Source organism: Talaromyces stipitatus, genomic scaffold, assembly GCF_000003125.1.
Source record: "Talaromyces stipitatus ATCC 10500 scf_1105507295491 genomic scaffold, whole genome shotgun sequence".
Classification (NCBI taxonomy): domain Eukaryota; kingdom Fungi; phylum Ascomycota; class Eurotiomycetes; order Eurotiales; family Trichocomaceae; genus Talaromyces; species Talaromyces stipitatus.
The window spans coordinates 697408-719231 of NW_002990122.1; the positions used below are offsets into that span (position 1 = coordinate 697408).

General features: G+C 42.4%; 9 protein-coding genes across 9 annotated transcripts, besides 2 other annotated features; 4 read left to right on the forward strand and 5 right to left on the reverse strand.

The window, feature by feature from the left end:
• Positions 1-687: 687 nt before the first annotated feature.
• On the forward strand, positions 688-909 carry TSTA_109760 (uncharacterized protein; the record flags this gene model as incomplete). The annotated part of the gene is made up of 2 exons (XM_002488507.1): positions 688-850; positions 893-909. 2 exons carry the CDS (start codon positions 688-690, stop codon positions 907-909), a joined length of 180 nt encoding a protein of 59 aa, XP_002488552.1.
• Positions 910-1992: 1083 nt separating this feature from the next.
• On the reverse strand, positions 1993-3687 carry TSTA_109770 (benzoate 4-monooxygenase cytochrome P450, putative; the record flags this gene model as incomplete). Its single annotated transcript, XM_002488508.1, has 5 exons — positions 1993-2190; positions 2244-2357; positions 2455-2772; positions 2832-3388; positions 3435-3687. 5 exons carry the CDS (start codon positions 3685-3687, stop codon positions 1993-1995), a joined length of 1440 nt encoding a protein of 479 aa, XP_002488553.1.
• A 746-nt stretch (positions 3688-4433) lies between these two features.
• TSTA_109780 (uncharacterized protein) lies at positions 4434-5576 on the reverse strand (the record flags this gene model as incomplete). The annotated part of the gene is made up of 2 exons (XM_002488509.1): positions 4434-5360; positions 5424-5576. 2 exons carry the CDS (start codon positions 5574-5576, stop codon positions 4434-4436), a joined length of 1080 nt encoding a protein of 359 aa, XP_002488554.1.
• Positions 4458-6359: a mobile genetic element.
• TSTA_109790 (uncharacterized protein) lies at positions 5632-6140 on the reverse strand (the record flags this gene model as incomplete). The annotated part of the gene is made up of 1 exon (XM_002488510.1): positions 5632-6140. A coding segment is annotated over one exon (509 nt), but the record flags the coding sequence as incomplete, so codon positions are not given.
• A 942-nt stretch (positions 6360-7301) lies between the features above and the next one.
• Positions 7302-7415: a microsatellite.
• Positions 7416-7983: 568 nt separating this feature from the next.
• On the forward strand, positions 7984-9388 carry TSTA_109800 (uncharacterized protein). The gene is made up of 3 exons (XM_002488511.1): positions 7984-8509; positions 8578-8779; positions 8832-9388. The coding sequence occupies exons 1-3, from the start codon at positions 8017-8019 to the stop codon at positions 9292-9294; spliced, it is 1158 nt and encodes a 385-aa protein (XP_002488556.1). The 5' UTR covers positions 7984-8016; the 3' UTR covers positions 9295-9388.
• A 1505-nt stretch (positions 9389-10893) lies between these two features.
• TSTA_109810 (uncharacterized protein) lies at positions 10894-12004 on the forward strand (the record flags this gene model as incomplete). Its single annotated transcript, XM_002488512.1, has 4 exons — positions 10894-11016; positions 11069-11307; positions 11357-11783; positions 11846-12004. 4 exons carry the CDS (start codon positions 10894-10896, stop codon positions 12002-12004), a joined length of 948 nt encoding a protein of 315 aa, XP_002488557.1.
• Positions 12005-13325: 1321 nt separating this feature from the next.
• Positions 13326-16372, forward strand: TSTA_109820 (uncharacterized protein; the record flags this gene model as incomplete). Its single annotated transcript, XM_002488513.1, has 8 exons — positions 13326-13874; positions 13900-13910; positions 13936-14072; positions 14227-15071; positions 15267-15540; positions 15750-15804; positions 16005-16043; positions 16093-16372. The coding sequence occupies 8 exons, from the start codon at positions 13326-13328 to the stop codon at positions 16370-16372; spliced, it is 2190 nt and encodes a 729-aa protein (XP_002488558.1).
• Positions 16373-16575: 203 nt separating this feature from the next.
• Positions 16576-17445, reverse strand: TSTA_109830 (glycosyltransferase, putative; the record flags this gene model as incomplete). The annotated part of the gene is made up of 2 exons (XM_002488514.1): positions 16576-17105; positions 17148-17445. 2 exons carry the CDS (start codon positions 17443-17445, stop codon positions 16576-16578), a joined length of 828 nt encoding a protein of 275 aa, XP_002488559.1.
• A 1648-nt stretch (positions 17446-19093) lies between these two features.
• On the reverse strand, positions 19094-20562 carry TSTA_109840 (ornithine decarboxylase, putative; the record flags this gene model as incomplete). Its single annotated transcript, XM_002488515.1, has 4 exons — positions 19094-19211; positions 19282-19777; positions 19842-20237; positions 20292-20562. 4 exons carry the CDS (start codon positions 20560-20562, stop codon positions 19094-19096), a joined length of 1281 nt encoding a protein of 426 aa, XP_002488560.1.
• Between the last annotated feature and the right edge of the window lie 1262 nt (positions 20563-21824).

A 21824-nucleotide genomic window follows, 5' to 3' on the forward strand; every position in this document is an offset into this window, starting at 1 on the left:
CATGCCCATCTCTGCATAAAATTCCAAAATAGAATGCATAAAGTGCTGATTCAGCATAATTTATTACGGTCATTTATACTGTCTTGGTCGTTACACTAGAACATGAAGCCATTTTATATTCCTCCTGTGATGCCTTAGGAACCTGTCTTTATGATATGTCATGTTCAATACTGTCGGATCTTTGTATCTGCTTATTTACTGTAGTAGGGAGATGTCCGGTGTATTCCTAGTTGGACCTTTGTGTTGACTGTCTATTTATACACCTGCAAACCCACAGCTAGATCCTGAACTTCTTCCTATCTCCATGCTTAGTTTTTCGTCGATTAGCTACCATAGGATAGGAATAAGCACCTTCACACCTCCTATTGAAGTCCACAGAAATGCCGCTGTATTTCAAGTAAGAAGTGCATACATAGTCAAAAGTATGCAGCTCTAATATAGTTCGGCAGTCGTGGTGTTACTACTAAGATGGTGCTAGAAATATATATTGATTTAATGGTGTATATCTATTCATGCTACTTGATTTTTAAGAGTCTTACGTACGTTGTCGAAGCCCCGAGGTTCTAAAATTAGCTTACATCAAACTTAAGAGCAAGGTTAACCCCTAGTTAACTATCCTACCTGCCCATACTCAATGCTTCCCTTCTACGTGTGGGTGCTCTTTAGCTTATGTACAACGTTAACATCATGCTGCCCTACTGGCACAACAACGTCTCTCCCGTCTTCGACTCCGTCTCGTCCATCTTCGACTCCGTCCCCTCCATCTTCGACTCCATCTCCAACTCCATCTCCTCCAACTTCAATTACTCCAACTTCAGCTACATCTCCACCAAACTCAACTCCGTCTCCGGTATGTTTTCTCGGAGACGCAACTGATGCTAATCATAACCAGTATATGGGCTTGCTTAGCGCCGAAGCTTTAATAATTGATTCTTGCTATTTGGCCACTTTTGACGATACAATTAACATCAAAATCAAACCCTATACTCAAACTGCGGGCCAGTTGTCAATTGGGGATTCATCCGATCCGACTAACAACGGCAGAAACTACACTATGAAAATTAGTGCTGTCGAGGACTGTTCCGGTTCTGTTTGGGGTTCCGACGATTTTAATGACTGCGTCAATTATCTGTTGACTGTATTGAATGGCTGTAAGTCTCACCAAACAGTCTGGCTATGATATTTTTCTAACAGTACCAGGTAACACGAAAAAACATGTTGAAGACTCAAACTTATGGAAAGGTGGAGGATATATCATAGGTAATGAATGTACCAACTATACCATATGGAATGATGTTCCAGTGTAGTTGCGGTGTACGGTGGTATGAGTAAGCGGTGCAACTGAGTAAGTGGTACACCTTCAATTTTATATGGCTTTCCATATAAATTCAACGTTTTAGATCTCAACAAATTAATATGTAAACCATATCTTAGAATTAGATATATTTTATAAAATACTAAGAATGATCTGATTGTGGGACTGGTTTTATATGGGATAATATAAATCGCATCGCATTGAAAGTTACGGTATAACGTTTAGGGTCAGAAATTTAGAATTTATCTGTTACGGGCCAGTCCCGGCTTATTAGACGCACTGATCCCCTATTGAGGGTCGACAGGGCAGTAGAGGTTTGCATGAGGCGGACACTACCATCAATGAGTGAATATGGATGGAGATCTAAATACGGACTGTTCCCCCTCGATAGATAGTTTCCCTCTTCTCAACTAAACTGGCAGAAAAACGCCCAGTCAGATGCAGTGGAGCGTCTAAATAATTAAAAGAGTGAAAAAGTATCTTCAGCGGAAGATCTAAACGTCTTTTATGAATACTTTTAGCCCTTCACATTGGGATGGTGGAAACAAACCCAATGAATCCTTATCAACAACTCCCTCAAGTTCGAAGCGATGGGCCATGAGCAACGTAACTAGGGTAAGATATATGATGCGTTTTGCCAGTCTATCAGAAGCGGTTAGACTCTTAAGATTCCGCTACTAGACCTTGCTTGTAGGGTTGAGAAGAACATACTGCATTCCTAGGCATGATCGTTGTCCAATACCAAATGGCACAAGATATCCCAGCATTGCCTGCTTTTTGTCGTCATCGAGCCATCTATCTGGCTGGAATTCACTAGGTTTTTCGAATATTTTGGGGTTATCATGTAACGTTTTCTGAGTTACGCTGATTGATGTCTTCACAGTGTTAGGTACTTGACTTTGAGAAACGGTTGTAGTCAAATACTTACACCAGCCGGTATAACAAATTGGCCGTTATAGCAAAGGGGTTCGTGTAATATCCTAGGAGTGCGAAACTCGCTTCCTCTTTCAAGCCTAAGGGAGGCCGTCAGTTTAGTGCCATGCTTTTTTAGAAAGGGTGTATACCTGAATCCTTCTAAGACTACTGCTTTCTGCAAAACAGTAAGTCAATAAAGTAAGGCAATCCGATAGAACACGTACCAAATAGGGTAGGTCTTTCAATTGCTGGAAATCCACGTTTTCGCTATTGCCTGGTAATGTTTCCCACAGCTCTGTTTGGAGCCGTTCTAGCTTTTCTTTATCCTTGAGTAAGTAATACATGATCGTATCCAAGACATTTGCTGTTGCTTCAGTCCCTGCCAGTACAACTCCCAAGGTATCAGGAAGCAGTGAAGACCTTTTCTTGGCCTCCGGAGGAACTTTGTCACTGGCGTAAATTGCAGGCAACATCGGACACATAGGATCATCTGGTAAGCTTTCGGAGGAGATAAGAGGGTCGATCACTAAGCGGGCAAGTTTCTGTAAGTGTCATTAACCTCGGGTTAGTAAGACAAATTATAGTGATAGATGATCCCTACCTGCTGTAAATGAACAATCGAATTCTCGTTCTCTAATGACCATCCAGTGACATGATAATGCAGACGCTTTGGAAATAAAGCGAGCAGTTTAAACCCCACATTTCCTGCTCCACCAATCCAATTAGCTATCGTATGTCCAAACAAAAGGCGTAGCAACGTCATGATTCTAATAAATTGTCCAAAAGAGCGATTAAGATGTGCTGCAAAATCGGACGCAAGAAGTCCCTCTGGGTTAGGCACAAGATATACCCGGCATATGATTTCATATGTCAAGGTTCGAAAGGCACTAGAAAGATTGACACTGTCCGTTAAGCCTCGGGAGAAGCGCTTTACAACCCCATAGATAATCGGCTCATAGCGTTCGGCTGCGGACTTATAGTATGATTGAACGCCCGCACGCCAATGATAATGTCTTTCATGATCAGGCGTCGTCACCAAAGTATCTGCAATTGCGTAATAACGTGGGCATTTATCAAGGTTATTCTTCCTATTCAGGGTGCGGTAAAAATCGGGGTCATCGATGTGCAACTCGTGTGGTGAGATCCGAATAATAGGCCCTACTTCTTAGCGGACACCTGAAGCAATAATTCCAATGGAGCTTACCGTAGATTCCATGTAAGGCCTGAATATGTTCATATAATTTCATACCCTTAACTGCGTCATAGTAGAACTCATATAGAGTTGTGACTGCAGCTATCTTTGGGCCTGGGAATCCAGCTAGCGGCGATAAATAGAGGCGATATAGTATAATGCCAATAATGTATGCTGTGATCGCAAATAAGAGAACCTCTAATTTAGTCCATACTGGCCAAGAGACCCAAGCCATATATAGAGCTTCAATGAATGTTGTAGGCATATCTCTAAACAGTTATCAAGCATACTGGATACAGTACCGTGACGAGATGATATTAAAAAAGTCAGGGAGTTATGGGACCATGGGTAATATATACCCTAATAAAGATCTAGAATACTACGTAATGCAAAGCTATCTTGCGTATCTACTTTGTTTTCTTTTCAATAACGTTGAGTGTTGTCTTACAAATACAGTAGATATCAATGACGTAAATGAAATTATGCCCTACAGGTGCATGGATGGATGGATGATCATTTACCAGACCCCTCCCTTGGAGGATATGAAGGCTACCACAACTATAACTAGCACTATATCTCTAATATTCTTACGGCCGAACATGCCTCTAGAAAAACTTCCTGAACGGGTTTGTAATCAATTGCCTGATAGGTCCGATCTTCTTGATCTCAGAGGCTACGATCAGGTAGTCACGATTCTCCAGGGGGCGTTAAAGATACCTAAAAATCGTGACAAAATCGTGCGGAGAGGACTACCGCTCCGCACGAATTTTCGAACTGTTCGAAATTCGCGAATATCGACGAATCGAATCGAATTCGAACCTTGATTTTCGAACTTCGAATCCACGGGCAATTCGATTCGTCAAAATTCGCGAATTTCGAACAGGTTCGCGAACTATATCCCTGGCTTCCCTGGCTTTCTTACAAAAACAGGCTTTTAGGGACCATTAATCCTAAAAAGAAAGCTTCAAATTCATAAATAACTCCAAATACGCCAATTACGCATATAATAAACTATTCAGACTTCCAGCGTGCAGCGTCTTTCAGCCTTAATAAAGTCCCAAGAGTCCTACCATTCATAGAGAAGCGTCGGATTCCTAATATATCTCTCCCGCCATTGAACAATCTCTCTACATCTACCTCTGCTGCTGGTATAGCAAGGTGATCTTGTGCTACCTTGGCCATACAAGGAAATTCAAGCTTGTTGGCCTTCCACCAGTTTCTTATAAACTCAGTCTGACTCTGGTTTGGATCAAAACCAGTACTAATCGTAGGAGTATCAAAATATTGGTCGATATCTGACTCAGAAATGTTATACTGGGTAGGCTGGAATGCCTCTAGAAAACGATATTCCAAGCTCTTATAATTTGCACTAAGAGCAGTCGATATAGGCTTTTTTTGTGCAGGATATGCTTTCTTCAGAAAAGCCCTGATTCGGACAATAATCTTCTCTCCATCTGGTAACATTTTGAGCCACTTAGTCTTGATTCGAGGGTCTAGAATGCTTGCAATATAGTATATATCATTGCATTTAACATAGTCGTAATACCTTTCCAGGAGTGAGATTCCATCAGAAACAAGAATAGTTGCTTCAGCTGAGAGATTCTTCCAGTCGCCCTGTCTTTCCCTGATAGCTAACAGCATAGAATGGAGCTCTTCATATAGACGCGCAGCCATATGAATTGAAGGGCTATCTCGAGAGATATACTCAGTATATTCGTTAAAGGGAGCCAGAATTTTCTTGATATCAGAGAGCTGCCTCCAATCGTCAGATGTAAGACGTAAGGCTTCAATTTCTAGCTCATCATTGACTGTATCTTCAAGCTGCCGACGGCACTCTTCAGCTCTCTCAATCATGATAAAAGTAGAGTTCCATCTAGTATCGACGTCGTAGTTGATAGCTTTAGTGCAGTCAGGCCGATTATCCCACTTCTGTATTCGCTAGGGAGATCGTGCAATCCAAAGGACAAGTATTCGAAGCTTTGCAATAGGTGAAGAAGGCACCTTAATCTTCTTCCAACTCTGCTTAGCAACATCATTAAGAAGATCGCAGGCTTCTTTATGCGAACTAGCACATAGAGACTTTAATATAGCCTTCATAACCAAGTTCAAAATGTGAGCAAAGCAGCGGATTTGGGAATTTTGAGTAAATTTCATCGTTCCTTCTCGAATGATAGTCTCTGTTAGATAATCATCATAGCTCTGAGATAACTTCTGGTGAAGATATCGGTGTAAAGTGTCATTATTAGATGCATTATCAGCTGTAATCGTTATAACTTTATCAGATATATGAAATCTCTGAAGAGCTGTAGCTACAATATTAGCTAAGTTTTCTCCTGAGTGGTTTCCTTCAATTTCAACAAATTCAATGCAAGCTCGATATTGCTGAAAATCAGAGGACATCCAGTGAGCATTAATTGCTAGCATTGGCAGTGAATTCTGACTTGTCCAACCATTAAGAGATAGCGCTATTGAGGAGGCTGAAGACATTAAGCCTCGTAATTCACTATCAACAGCGTCAAGCCAAAGACTTAATCGACGTGAGATAGTATCTGCACTTGGTATAGAGTCCTGGGACCCGGCAGATCTCAACATAGTCTTAAATGAAGGCTGTTCGACGCATGTAAATGGCTGGGAGGTTGATATAATCCAATTTAAGAGAGCTTCCTCAAACGGAAGCTTTTTTTCCTTTGAAATCCATGAACTTAATGGTCCTTGGCACTCTGAAAGACCATCTTTTGAGAGCTTATGAGTCTGCTGGAGATGCTGTTTTAATGCTGTAGTTGAAGATTGTAGTTTAGATGCAAATCGAAAGAATCGACACGTAGATGGTGATACAACACATAGATGTTTGAGCTCAGGCCGTTCATTATTCCCTAGTTTCCAGGTACAAGGTTCAGGTGTTGTTAAGAAGTATTTCCAGATCCAGCTCCGCTCTCTTGGCCTGGCCTCATCTCTCTGCTTGATTTCAATACTCCTAGCCTCGCATTCCACCCGAGATATTGACTGCGAAGGGTGTATTTCTGTATTGAGGTTTGATAAGCTCCGAGAAACATTACTGTCAGCCGCTGGAGATCCTGAAATCCTAGTGCTAGGCGATTTTGTAGTATGGACTACTTTCTTTTTTCTAGGTGCTGGAAGTGATACATCCCCTTCAAAGAGACCATGTTCGTTAAGGGCCACATAATCGCATTTTTTCTTCCTAGTATGGGGAAGTTCAAATATTGGAGCAAGTGGAGAAGTCATCTGGAATACAATATTAGTATTTCCATCTTGTGCCTTGATTAATCACTTACTTTAGTTATATCTCCTTCAAAAGTGCTGGTTTTATGACCTTCAAAGCTGACGGTTTGAACTTGTTATGGATAAAAGCGTGTATTCGTGGAGACGTGTCCGCGTGGTTTATCCACTAAGCCTAATTAATACTATTCTTTTACTGCACCTCAGTCCTCGACAATACTATGTATGCAATTGTTGATATTTTCACTCTATATTCATTTATTACGTGTAAATAAGCGTGATCTGTCAGTTAATTTAATTTGAAGCAATATAGACTTAAAATAAGGCTTTCGTGATGTTCCGGGAGTTCAGGAGTAGAAATGATATATTCCTGAGATTGACGTTTTGGAGTAAAAAATGATTTCTGTTCATATTGCCCGACAACTTGTTAGATTCAAGGAAAACTATGTAAAATTTTATATCCTAGAATATTTCTAGCTCAGCTCTCCCTATATCTCTTATTTGATAAGAGTTAATTGTTAAATTGTACGCGGTATTGCTATATATGTAAAATCGAGTACGTTGCTGGACATGGTGTTGAACAAAAGTACTGCCGAGTATCTCTTACCGCCTTCCCAATTGGGACTAGATCAAATAAGTTCGCGAACCTCGAATCGAATTCGAATCGACTGTGGGTTCGAATTCGTACGAATAGTCATATTCAGGATTAATTCGAATCGAATCGAATTAGGAAAAAGTCCGATTCGATTCGATTCGTACGGAGCGGTACCCAACTTCTCAAGCAGTCGTACGCCGCCAACTTCGCTGCAGTGGCTGTAACGTTGAAGGGCACAGGATTAACCAATGTCCTAATCGTACTAGTAATTAATTTTTTGTATATAATTTGTATATGGTTGAGAAATTGTGATTTGAAATCAATATAGAGAGTTACTTTCCGGAGAGGTGGCCGGATCGCTTACGTGGCCGGACCGCTTACCGATTACGTTAGTTCTGTGGAGGCTGAGTTATAAGGCAGCGATTAGCTGCGAACCCTACACGCATTTAAGATCCAGGAATCGAAGCCCTATCTCCTTTACCGTAATACGACGCAGTGGCATATCTCTCCTCACATTAGTTTAGGGTTGAAATATGCAAATAACGTGTACTGCATAACGATTGGCGGTGTCGGCGCGTATCCACCATATTCTGCCTGACGCTTAGCTTAACCCCACTTCCCCGCAACTCTGCGTGAGAGCCGAGTTTGAATCATCAACAACACGTTAATGGCAGACCTGTATCAAAGTTTTCTACTAAATTTTCTTTATCTACATGTACCCCTTAATCATAATTTCAACAAGACATCCGAGAGCTATCTGAGATGGCCAACAGAGGCGAGCGCAGAGAAGACGAGCGCAGGACATCTGTGCCCGCGGGTTTGCTCGTAGACCTTGCTTTGTGCATAGGTATTCAAGGAAACACCAGAGCATCTATTGTTATCCGGACTGCAATGGAGGTAATTCGCAGAGAAAAGGAAAATTTGAAGAGGTCGAAAGCGAAGAATTCAGAGTTGGAAGAAAAGAATTCAGAGTTGAAAGCGATGAATACAGCTTTGGAAGAAAAGAAATCAGAGTTGGAAGAAAAGAAATCAGAGTTGGAAGAAAAGAGATCAGAGTTGGAAGAAAAGAAATCACAGGTGGAAGAAAATAAATCAGAGTTGGAAGCAATGAATACAGCTTTGGAAGAAAAGAAATCAGAGTTGGAAGCAATGAATGCAGAGTTCCAGGCGAAACTCACGATGATGGAGGCTTGTGGCAAAGAGCTGGGGACGATTTTGCGAATCCAGGGAGATATAAGCCCCAAAAAGATATTAGGTAAGGCAACTAAATATGTGACATTACATGCATTATTTAAGGGTTAAATACATAAAAATTTCTACCAGACTCTGTATCGAGGAACGCAACCTATGTCAACCTACTATCGACAAGCACAGCTATGACTCAAGAACAAGAAAAGGAGAAGACGGCTAGTGCTCGTCGGAAATCTGGAGATCTCAAGAGACAACTTAGAGTTGCTTATCACCAGATGAAATGTCTCAAAGATGAGAACGATAGCTTGAAACGGAGTAAAGAAGCGATATTCTTGTAAGATACAGTAGTCCAATGATCTCTTGCATGATTTTCTAACTTCTTAAAGTGCTGAGGCATTCCAAAACATATGGAATAATATCCTCAGGATGTGGGATCAATATTATATTCGAGAAACTAGCGAATTTAGTCTTGCTGTTTCACATGTCTGGCAACACCTTTGCGATAAGATTTGGTGCCATGAAGGGCCGCTTGAAGGCTTGCCGTCACTACCTGCCGGAGATACTCGCTATTATACAACTAGCATTCTCGCAAAATTTCGTTCGGTCACTCAGGACAATGGGCCGCTTGATTCAGATTTAGCCCATATTTTTTTGGAGGCAGCCAACCTTTGGGTGGACTTGCATAAAGACAATTTCTCTGTTCATGTTAGTCGAGTTCTCAGGGAACTGGATGGTGATTCATTCATTTCTCCGCTTATCGTGGTTCAAAACGAGCATGGCCCTCTTGTGTGCTCAGGCAATGCATACTTTCCTAAGGCTGAGTTGAAAGAATGTTATTATAAAACTTGACTCATTATTGTTACATGTATGCAACTTGAGTGGTCGAATGTTTACATTGAAATGTGGAAATACTACTATTACTCATGTGGAAGCCAAAATAACGCAAATAATGCAAGAATGTGGCCTCCGAAATGTAGACTGCCTGAAGCTTGCCGGGTAATTGGTAATATGCTGTCTGATTTCGGGTTGGCATCACAAGTCACGAGAGACCGAGTGTAATTTATCTATTTTAGTCTTGAAAATAACACAGTTTCGAAAGCATCCAGGAAGTTTTTGACAGCTCGCAGGGCCTGCCAGGCATTCTTACACTGGTGGATTGTCTGGTCCGGTAACTATCAACTCGATCGACTTCCACAATGTATTGGAGTTTCAAGTGACGTCATGTTATCTTACGGTAAATTACGGTTAAGTGAAACTTTAGGAATATCGTTAATCCGACATTTTCCCTGATCAAGGTTAGTGTGAAAAATATCAAACAATTCTGTAAGGGAAAGCGTGCACCGTTTTTGCAAATAACTGTATAACAGTAGCTCTATCTAATCCAGTCTTTTTCTGACTAAGTTTCAGTAGTCTGATATCTCGTAATATTTGGCGCTATCAGTGTATGTTGGTTTGGCATCCGTACATGAAGATGCCACGAAGGAATACTGCTTCCGATCTTGATGGACTCTCACACCTGGTGGAGACCCCGATGATGGTTAGCGTTCTCCCGTAATCATGTCATCCGAAATGGCAAGATCGAGCAACAGCGAACCCATCAAGAACTGAAGGGCCATGGTTATTACGAGACAAAATGGTCTCCCTAGCTTGGCGGATCGGAAGGATAAGATTGGCCATTTTCATCTCCTTGTTTTGGCTCGAATGAAGGAAGCCGGAGAACTGGCTCCTCAGCCATCAAGAATTTCCGAAGGGTTCAATATAATAGATCGTGTACAGTAACCGAGCAGTAGGAGTAAATTCCTACTGTTGCGGTCGGCTATTTGTGTGTTTGAGAACAGGGGAATATGCTTCAAGCCCTGTATAACGCCAGAAATTGCCGTAATCTACCAAGGAGGTGGGCGGAAGGGCGATCTTCTCGTTTTTGATCGAACGGTATATTTTCCGGTTTTCGATAGTTGAAGCGAGTAAAATCGTACACTGATTTTACAACGAACTGTACATGTATTGCAGGAAAAAAGGATTGATAGAGTGAGGTAAGACAGCACATGATGTTAGGGTTGTATTCTTAGGAACCAGCATCATAATACTGCCTGTCTGCTGATTTAGAAAAAGATCACTTTCGCCAAGGCATGAAAGATATAGTGTTCGTGATCGTTGAAGGTCCCTTGCATCCAGATGTAACTTGGAAGTTTGGAATACCCGCGAGTGTTATACGAGTCTACACGATAGATGGCAAAATAACGGCATATGCCCTAGATAGCTTTCTCCTCTTCTTCCTGTGTGCTTAGTCTTGATAACTATTTAAATACAAATTTCATGAAAATGTCTAATGGTACTCAAAACTTGTAACATGATTCTATAGTTCTATTTTTAAATTGAAAGCCACCTTAAACGTCTATACGCATGTATGTCAACTTTCCTAAGAGGAAACTTTCTTTCAGGATTAAAATGTTTTTCCTCACAATTATAGCTTCAATCTTTTTGTTTTTCCATCTAGTCAAAGCATCATACCATCTTAAGAAAAGTTTCACAAAAAATGGAGCATTTTTCGAAAATTTTGAATTTTTTACGGTAAGTGCCCGAACAGCGAATATATATCTAATCACTGATGGATGTGCTTTAGGGGGCCGACCCAACAAAGGGATATGTCAACTACATGGGCCGTGAAGCGGCAACTGAAGCTGGGCTGGCCAAAACTCTTGCCAACGGTACTGTATATCTAGGCGTTGATTCTCACACAATAATGAAAAGTTCGGGTCGACCTAGTGTCCGCCTGACTAGTAATGACAGCTTCAAATATGGCTTGCTTATGTTAGATCTTATTCATATGCCTGATAGTGTATGTGGTACATGGCCCGCTTTGTAAGTCAATTCCACTAGATCGAAGGTCCAGACAAATAACAGACAATAGTTGGCTTCTCGGAAGCGACTGGCCAACAAACGGAGAGATTGACATAATTGAAGGGGTTAATATAGATAGTAACAACACTATGACTCTCCATACATCTTCGAATTGTCAGATGACCCAATCCGATTTCTCGGGGACGATGGTGACTTCAAACTGCAACGTCGCAGCTGCGGGACAGCCTGCTAATGCAGGGTGCAGTATTATTTCTGACTCGAATGTGTCTTATGGGACAAAATTCAATCAACAGGGAGGGGGAATATATGCCATGGAATGGACGGACTCAGAAATCAATATATGGCTTTTCACACGCAATGGCAATCTCTTTCCGGATATGTCGTGTGATAATATGGATCCTACATTCTGGGGAAAGCCTACAGCCCAGTTCAAAGGAGATTGTAATTTTAATGACTATCTTGGACCGCAAGCTGTGGTAAGTACCTTGAACTACTGGCAGTTCTCAAGAGGAATGTCTGATTCGCTAAATCGTTCTAGGTATTTGATACCACCTTTTGTGGAGATTGGGCGGGTTCTGTCTGGAAAGCTAGTAGCTGTGCTGAATTGGCTAGTAGTTGTGAGCAGTTCGTTGCGGAAAATCCATCAGCTTTTGCCAACACGTATTGGCAAATTAAAACACTTAATCTATACCAATAAAGTAGTGAGTGATAAACACACAGCCAATATCAGGCTAGTCTAAGACTCTGACTTGCTCACTCCAGGACTATGACCAGGCAGAATTTGCCCTGTAGAGATATGGCTAGAACAGGAAGCTGTCTGCTGGTACGAGACACGCAAATTTGAAATTAGCGTGTTTATGTAATTAGTGTAACGTATTAAGTTAACTAGTTAACTAATAACTAACTAGTTAAGCAAGCTGGCTTATAAAATCGTGGTAGAATTATCAATCCGTTACTATAAATAACTATCTATTTTTAGGGTTATAGATTGAATCCTAGGATTATGATACAGGTCCTAGGACTATAAATATCCATTTGGAGAGTAGACGCAATTGATTTTGATTAGGTTCGATGGGAAGGCGAGCTATTCCGATACTAAAGATCTTGTCAGAACGAAAAAGGGAAATCACCTTTAAGAAAAGATCTCAAGGCTTGTGGAAAAAGGCCCGAGAGCTCTCTATACTTTGTGAACGAGATACGCATATTATCATTCGTAACCGCTATACAAATCTGGTTGAAGTATACCCATCATCTGGAGAAAAATTTACTATTGATCGTGACTCTACATTCTTGAAAAAATTCCTGTGGCCAGATTACACTAAGACAAATGCGCCAGAACACAGTGTCGATTTGCGGAGTTCGCCAAAGCTTCAGCTAGCCGTGAATAGCGCCATTCAGCTCCGGCATATATTTCAGAGGATGGTAACTATTTTCCAGGAACTTGAGAAGTCCTAAAAGAAGTCTGAAGTGTGCATGTAACATGTCTTAGATTGATAGCTACAAAGCTCAAAATCTATTATGCAGTTTTACCGAAGCCCCACTGTCACCTATATTGTAACCAAACACGCAATTACTCCTCCGCTCAGCCTCGATATCTACCTTGAAAATTTCAGATTTTTTATGTTGAGCCCCTAAATGGATCTACTTGAGAGATTTACTAGAGGACTTATTTGGAGGCGTTGATTTCTGGACGTTACCAACTAACCCATTAAATGGCTGGGCTTTTTGCCTAGTTCTAGGGCTCCGTAAGCTCACCACTCCGTAGCTCAAAAGCTTGGTGGTCACGTACACTGATTTAGAATGCCGTAAGGCGACAAGCCATATGCTGTCGGTGGGGTCTCAGGCACTTCTTTGATGGTAGCTTATATGTAGCAAGCATAAAAGGCGGTGCCGCGTCCATTTTTAAGAAACTTTTCCCAGTTCTTATTGTGAACAGTACTGAGAATAAGTATGAGAACTGATCCCAAATCATTATTGCCGCACGAAGCATTTCAAGCAATAATACAAGTTCCCAAAAAATGCGCCAAGTCATTTTTATGTTGGGCTTTATAGTTCTTTGGGATCCAGTAAGTATTCTGGCTAGTGATCCTGCTAAATCACTATTTCTACGCGACAGTAGTGGAATTACTATTACTGTCACCACAGATGTTACGGAAACAGAGTGTACTTGCACAGAAACCAGTGCAGCGTCCACAACGTCTTTTCTTAGCACAACAACTGCACCCATGAGCTTGACCACCGATACCATTGTTGTGACAGTTCCAGTTACCCAAACAGAAACACTTCCAGGGAATGAACATACTGTAACTGAGACTGTGTCAACGCCGACTACAGTTATAGTCTCCTATTTTAGTACAGGCGCTACAGTTGTGACAGTTCCTGTTACCCAAACCGACACACTTCCAGGGAATGAACATACTGTTACTGAGACTGTGTCAACGCCGACTACAGTTATAGTCTCCTATTTTAGTACAGGCACTACAGTTGTGACAGTTCCTGTTACCCAAACCGACACACTTCCAGGGAATGAACATACTATAACTGAGACTGTGCCAACGCCGACGACAGTAACAGTCTCCTATTTCAGTACAGACACTACAGTCGTAACAGTTCCTGTTACCCAAACAGACACACTTTGGGAGAACGGACTTACTATAACCGAGACCGTGCCAACGCCGACGACAGTAACGGTCTCCTATTTCAGTACGGACACGCTTTCGGGGAACGAACATACTATAACCGAGACTGTGCTGACACCGACGACAGTAACAGTCTCCTATTTCAGTACAGACACTACAGTTGTAACAGTTCCTGTTACCCAAACAGACACACTTTGGGGGAACGAACTTACTGAGACTGTGCCAATGCCGACGACAGTAACAGTCTCCTATTACAGCATATACACTACTTTTGCAACAGTTCCTGTTACCCGAACTCGCACGATTCCGGTGACTAATGTCATATCATCTGTTACCCAAGCAGATACGGCTTTGGGAAAAGAACTTGGCATTACCACGCCAGACACCTCAATAAGGATATGTCCTAGTCTGAAGACTAATCCAACATATACTCCTCCGACTCCTTTGCCTACGAACTACCTATGGGGCTGCCCGCCAAACACGCTATGCAATCCCAACCACACCGAAAGATGTATTGAGGCCAGTTTACCTGCAGAATCTTATGTATGTAGCCCTGAAAATTGTATTGAGACCCCTCCACTCCCATCGCCTGAATTTTGGGGCATCCCCATAGAATCAAACGAAACAGGAAAATTTCAGCCTCCTCCAAAATATTTTAATATCAACCCCCATTACTTTGGGTTGCCTTACGATATTTTCATATTTGGCTCAAGCGAAGCAAAACTCTCCTATCGACAAATCACAACGACAGTCCCCCCAATGTGCTATGATGAATGTAATGACTGTGCACTGGAGGCACAGAGGAAAGGTAAGGTGCCGGGACTGTGCAGCCCGGGATCGGATTTCCAGGAACTGAAGGGCCTCTGTGAAGCATGCATACACAATCATTCCGAACCGACAGAGTTCTCTATCACTGCAGTGTTGCCAGATTTTGTCCAGTTTCTATCCTACTGCGGGGAGACAATTGCAGCCAGTACGATCTCCGTTTCCGACACAAAAACAACGTCGGCAGCTTCTGTTGGGAGGTCTGCCACTTTATCATGGAAGAACTACAGTGTTACTGCTTCAGGGAGTCAACGAATTACAGCTGAAGCTCGCCCGTCTCTTTCAGCATCTTCATATAGGGTTTCGACGACCAGTGAAATCGCTCCATTCCAACCATTTCATGGACAAGCAAGCCACCATAACCCTTTGAAGAATAGTGCTTGGCAGCTCACCGCTTTACTGTTTCTGTTTTCGTGCTTGTTTTATTCCTAAGGACAGAAGTCTATTTCAACTAGACGATTCCTTCTTTGAGAAAGCGTATCGATGACCAGGTAGCATGTGCGAGAACTTCAGAAAGTGCTTGGATTTAAGGTGCTTGAATGCTTGAAGGGTATCACGTCCCCAGATGCCGGGTACCTTCGATTTTACCTCTCGTCAACCATTTCAAGATTGGCTTGTCACGGAAACATCTGGCAACCAACTATCTACCGGGTAGTAAAAAGAGCCTCGGCACCGCATCTGTTCTTCGGTTTCGTCTCATGCACTATAGCAGTCATCGAATCTTATAGTCGGCAGGTCGCCCTTTTGCCATCTCTGCTCGTCTGCTTGGGTTTGTGATAGACCCTATGAAGCTAAACACAAGTCGCAGAAGGCTCTTGATAAATACCAAAGAATATCTGAATATGATTGCACTGTCGATTTGTCACTGTCACTCCATACATAAGCCCTAGATACTGCAGCATAGCGACATTGCCAAAGATTGCTATCTTAACTACTCTGTATGCTTTTATGCATGAAGATTTGTATAGGGACTTGTAGGATCTTGCCAGCGTGAGGATTTGTATGGGAATTTGGCATATACCGAAGGCATGAGGTGGACCGGATAAGTTGGCTCTATATAGTTCTTCAAACTCATATATGGACTCATGTTGGAGCTCATATTTAAGTATATATTGAGCAGTTACCGTATAGATTAAATAAAGGTTGTGACACGTGCTTGTTGGATGCTTACATATATTTTTGATGAAAGATCCCTGCGGCCGGCTCGCCAGCTGGTAAGCTCATATAGTCCAGCCTTGGTCTGAGTAAATGTATGACATACATTATACACAGGTAACTAAAGAGGTGCGAAGTCTGACTCCGCCACCTCCTCGTGGTGCAGCCTGGTAACATCACTCAAGTGGTGGTGGCTAAGAGCAGAGCGGCGATCACAGGCTTCTTGTGAGGCTAATATCACCTACACGAATACAGCGGTGACCTGGAAGTCGATCGAATGTTCTCTGCCAGATACGGGAGAGCTCATCTACTACGAACAGATGCTGCCGCCTTCTATCGTCCTCTCTACGTCCAATCGCACGGCCTTCATGTCCTCCTTCGATAGTTCACGGGCCAATGACCCCCTACCCCTTACGAGCAACAACGACAGCACGCATCTCCATTAGCGAGGCGCTGACCACATAGCTCTCCGGAGCACACTAGGAGAGATACCACTGTCGCTGCTCCGACTATCTGTACTTGTGGAGGTATTTTCCCTCTTTTTATTACGGGGTTTTGGGTCGTTTCCTTCCATACCATCAAAATCCTATATAAGTGATTGGTAGTAGTTATCGGATTGCCAGATTCATTCCAGGCCAATCCTAAGACTCTAAACTGCATCATAACTCCGCAACCCCGTATTGTACAGACTTTTGATAGCCATCTCCATCAATTTTAAGAATCTTTCTTTCGATATTGTGACGTCCTTGAGATCCCGGTCACGTTTAACCGGATCAATATCTACCTCAGCACCATGAGCACTATAATATATATGCCCTCGGAGCCGAGCAAGATGTTGAAACATATTAAAATTGCAGGAGCTTGGCAGAATTTCAACCACGACAGATTTTGGCTTCAAAAACATAGCGTGAGGCAATCCCGCTCCATGAACACCCACTAGGATATCGGTTTTCTGAAGGATGCAAATCTGCTCTTTGAATGGAATGCTTGCGAAGTCTACATTCTGGACCCTAATATGCGGGAATCTCTCCTGAACTTCCCTCAAATATTCCTCTTGATCAATCAGTCTCCGCTTTTGCCGTCGATCAATATACGTAACCAGAATGGTGGAACTATCCTGCGCCGCCTGAACATCAAAAATGTTTTCTATCACTTCAATTCCAGCCTGATAGAAATCAACTATTCGACGAGAAAATACTTCCAATAAGTCCGACTACTGACACGAATGGCTTCCCCAGTCTCCCTGCCACAGGGGGTTGCTGGATCCTGCAAGGGCGATAATTATATTTGTAGGAGTGATTGTACTCCAGTCGGTAATTTCATGTATTCTTTTTATAGGTTTTTTGGAAAACAGCCCCCAAAGATCAAAATATGGGCCATCATCTTGGCTGTCCAGGATAATCACTTGCGTGTTTTCGAAGCCGTCTTCACTGAATAAACGGGAACCAGTACCGTCTGTTGTCATCCGAAGGATATCAATGGTTAGAATCTCGAAAATATCTCTACTAGCGAATGCCATGTGTTGGTCGATCCTTCTCGCTTGACAAGAATAGTATAGGTCTGTCTTTGCTGTGTTGTAAAGTGGTACTCAGCATTAAAGCGAATAAATGATTCAAATATCACACGAGGGTCCGTATGATACCAATATATGGGGAACTGCGTAAACTGCGGGATTCCCTGGGCTACCTCGTCTTCATTGAGATCCCTAAGACTGCAATTAAGGTGAAATTTCTTTGAATCCAAATTGAAGGCTGCTGATCTCCCGATACAAAATGAATCTACCATCTCCCTGTTAGGATGAGTCTGACTGTGAAAGCAAATCACTCCTGATGTTGATCCCGATGAACAGTATTCTGTAGCTGTGCTTTGAAAATTCTCTAGGTAGTGGTGTGTATAGCGATCCGCACAATATGATGATGGCGCCTCTATGTAGCGATATTCAGACAAGAAACTGGCATCATGTATTTCCTTGACAATTAGTTGCTCATATCCGATGGGCCTGTTAAACTGCCTATAATATGTAAGTAACCGAATGGTGATGATAGCAGCTATAGCTGTAAGTGATAATAATCGCAGCTGTCTGATACGGATTCTAATAACTATTGTTCCTACTCAACGGCCAAAGACCGCGGTATAGTTGCTCCAGTCACAGACGGTCGGATGTGGTAAGTGGAAAAGCATCAATGATCTCGCAAAAAAAGAGCGCACGATATATAGGGAATTCATAATGGCTCGCACCTCGCTCATAAAGCACTCACTAAGTTTACTAATGCCAAGGCCTGCCGGTCTTTCGGGGATCGGCTTTGTGGCTGGCAGATTCTCTCAGAGACGCTAGTTATCACAGAGATATATGCAATCCATGAAGGGACACTTCTAACAAAGAATCATGGCCATTATCATGGGTGGAAACTCGGATTCGACGGGTGTTGGAGATGGGATCCCAAGGAAAGAAAGTCTACTCATTCCATCTCCTATCTGGACCACCCCAAGAGACCACTTGGCTAAATCCATCGCTTCCTTCCAGTCATTTACAGTATTCTAAAAGTTTATTTGCGCTCTAGCGGTCTGAGTCAAGGATGAAAATGTTTAACTGCGAGGTTATCGAGCATGCCGCTTGCTTCTAGGAACCGATATAGCTCTTGTAGAGCGAGTCCATCAAGGATCCTTACAGGATGAGGCGCTATGGCAAGCTCTCAATAGATAACGGCTTTGTCGGTGTGGTAAATGCTCAGTTTATTGCATCCGATACATTCGATATGCACCATATCTTTATACATAGTAAATTACAGAATATATGTATGGGGATCTTTGGTGCTGGTGTTTATACACTACGTAATACATCTCAATAGCAAGCAAATATGCCACTTGAGTATTCCAAATGTTTGCCTTTCCCTTGGGACCGCTTCTTAGGTTTCGAAGGAAATCAACTTAGAGAGAGAGCCCAATTTGTTTTCCTACATGTCATTAATATGATTCGCTGTCAGGTGTCGCAAATGTAATAACTTGCCAATATGGTTTCTCTAGTTCTGGTGGAATGTACCCAGGCAGTTTACTTGTCATGCTTGAGCAGGATCTAGATAGTGGCATCGAGCCATGGCATATGCATTTTCTCAACGAGCTCGATGTTCCCGTAAGGCCATCGATGACATGTTATTTTTATACCTACTCTAATAGCCTTTCTCCTTAGGAGTATAGATAGTTTTGGTCTTGCTAGAAAATCCGTTGAAATTCGTTGCCGTAGCAGATGTATAAGCTGGTTTTCCAGTCAGCATACCACGCAGAAGACTTTGGGTGAAATATATCATTACCCCCCATATTCCTATATACCAACCAATCGTTAATCCTCACCTCGCACGCAAAACTCGCCTTGCGACTGACACAGTCAGTGCTATCACAAGTAGGACCCCAGATCGTATAGGCGTGATATTCAGACTTGCGAGGTAGATGGCCCTTGGTTATTATCAAGGAGGGAGCGAAATCCTCTCTTTCGATAAGGGCGTTCATGAAATTTCCGTACACGCCATCATTTTGGTATAGCATGTCCACTCTTTGGGGCGATTCGGTTGCTTTTGATTTTCGGCATGATATGATTCGACAAACTAAAGTAAATACACTGCGCGCAAAGAAACGACCAGGTTCTGCCATGAAGATCGTTTGCCCTGGAAATGATGCTTCTGATATAGCACTTTGTATAGCTGTGGCCATGGGAGTAAATTCTGCTTCAGTAGGTTGGAACCCGCCTCCAATGTCGAGAATCTGTAAAAAAAACCCCATAGACCGTGCACTATCCCAGACTTGTCTGGAATGAGCGATTGCCTTTTGAAAGGCGCTGGGATCCGAAGCACCAGATCCTTCACAAATATTTAGCGCTGAGGAGTCAAATATCTCATATTTAGCCTAATCAGGCCTACTTACCGATGTGGAAGCTGATACCCACAACATTCAAATTCAGATCTTTCGCACGCATGAGAAGGTCTTGAATTGAATCGGGTAGCGCCCCAAATTTCTCGCCTAACGCAACGAGGGCGTTACTGTCATTTGCAAATATCCTGAGTAGTAGTCTGGCGTCGGGCATGTAGTTCTTGATAGTGTCAAGCTCGTCAAGATTGTCAAATGTAGTCATTTTTATGCCTGCCCCATGAGCAAAAGCTAGGGCATGTGGCGTCTTGCAGGGGTTTGCAAAGATAATGCTAGTAGAAGGAGCACCTAGGCGCAATACTGTCTGCATCTCCTCCACGGATGCACAGTCAAAGCCAACACCGAGTTCCTTAAGTACTTGTAACAGTTCTACGTCGGGATTGCATTTGACAGCTAGTCGAAAAGATCAGCAAAGGTGGGTATAGAGAGGATTAAGATTTATCTTACCAAAGAATGGCATTATATTAGGAAGATGAGACATCCAACGGCTGTGCTGGCGCCGGATTTCCCCCAAGTCTGCAACAAAGAAGGAAGCGTCGGGCTGACTCGTCCGTGGATACTGTTCAATCTGGGCAATTTGTCCGTATATAGCATCCTCTACCTGCCCTCCTGTTGATTGGAAAGGCCCTCTGCAAGTATCGATAGGTAGATTGGAGAAAGTCGAACATAATGGATCAACTCTGCTGAAAGCCAGCAGATTCCGAGAATCAACCGACATCTTGAAGAAAACTAAACAAGATTGCTCTAGGTATAAATATTAGCCCTTAAATTCCAAGGCCATATAAGAATAGTTTTTGTAAGAAGTATACTCCGATAGACGTAAATGCCTGCCCAGCAGTAACTTATATGTCTTCATTACAAAATATGCTTAGCTAAGGGAATCGTTGTATTGTCTTATTTACTAAACTTTCTTTGTGGGATTATAGTATCTGCAATTTTAAAACACTAAAAAAACCATGTACTTGTACAGTATTCGATTAAAATATTGTTGTAGGATGATTTGTAAGAACGTGACTATGATTTGACTAACGAAGTGTAGCTATTCGGTACCTCCTAGAATCTATCTTTGAATTCTATGTAAAACGCGAGCTATCTTCTCTCGCTTCGTTCGAGAGACAAAGGCGTTGATAGATATGAATATGTAGAGGCTTGGGAGGTAGCGAGTGCTCCCGCCAATGCTCTCAATTCAGGAAAAAAGACCTGCTGTGTAGGACCCCAACGAACGATAGACACTTTCACGCGGTGTTGGGGATTAGTACCTGCTAAGATATGCCTAAAATCGAGCACACAGTCTCATTCACATAAACTAGGGAGTCCGCGGGGGGAATGGATCGCACTTGCCAATCCCTCAATCGATTACTTCTAGAGAGAACTGGATATATTGATCAAAAGCTTTTGTAAATCTGAGTGGGTCACGTAATTGTATGTATTGTGTACAGCGAGAATACTCAGTGCTATAGGTGCCGAAGTCGTTATCGAGAATGTCCTAGAGGACGCTTATGATCGTAATCTAATGAGCCACCTCGTAAGAAGACTGCAAAGTCTGGGCTGGAAGCAACAACACCACCTCTCTGTACTGCCTGTAGCGGTAGGCATTTCTCTTTAGGATGCTTTTATATTCTTCAGTATCTCAATCTAAGGGTACCAGGAAAGTAAAGTCTGTGCTCGACTGTAATTGACCGTAAAATAACATGATATCCGTTGAAATTCGCATACAGCCTAGAAAAGGTCAAGCCAAGTACGTTCAACCTCAGGCGCTCCGGCTTGATACCTTACCCCACCCCGAATGATCACGAGACCCGTGCACCCTGTCGGAACTAAAACGTAATACCATTTCACCAAAAAAGACGCCCTTAAAGGGAATTTGGTATTTTTGAGGTATTTGCGAACCGTTCCGTAGTTCAACTTCTGTATTTTGCTAGTCACGTGATTTTATTTCCATGTTGGAGCTCGGTATTGCGTTCCAACATTCCAACACAC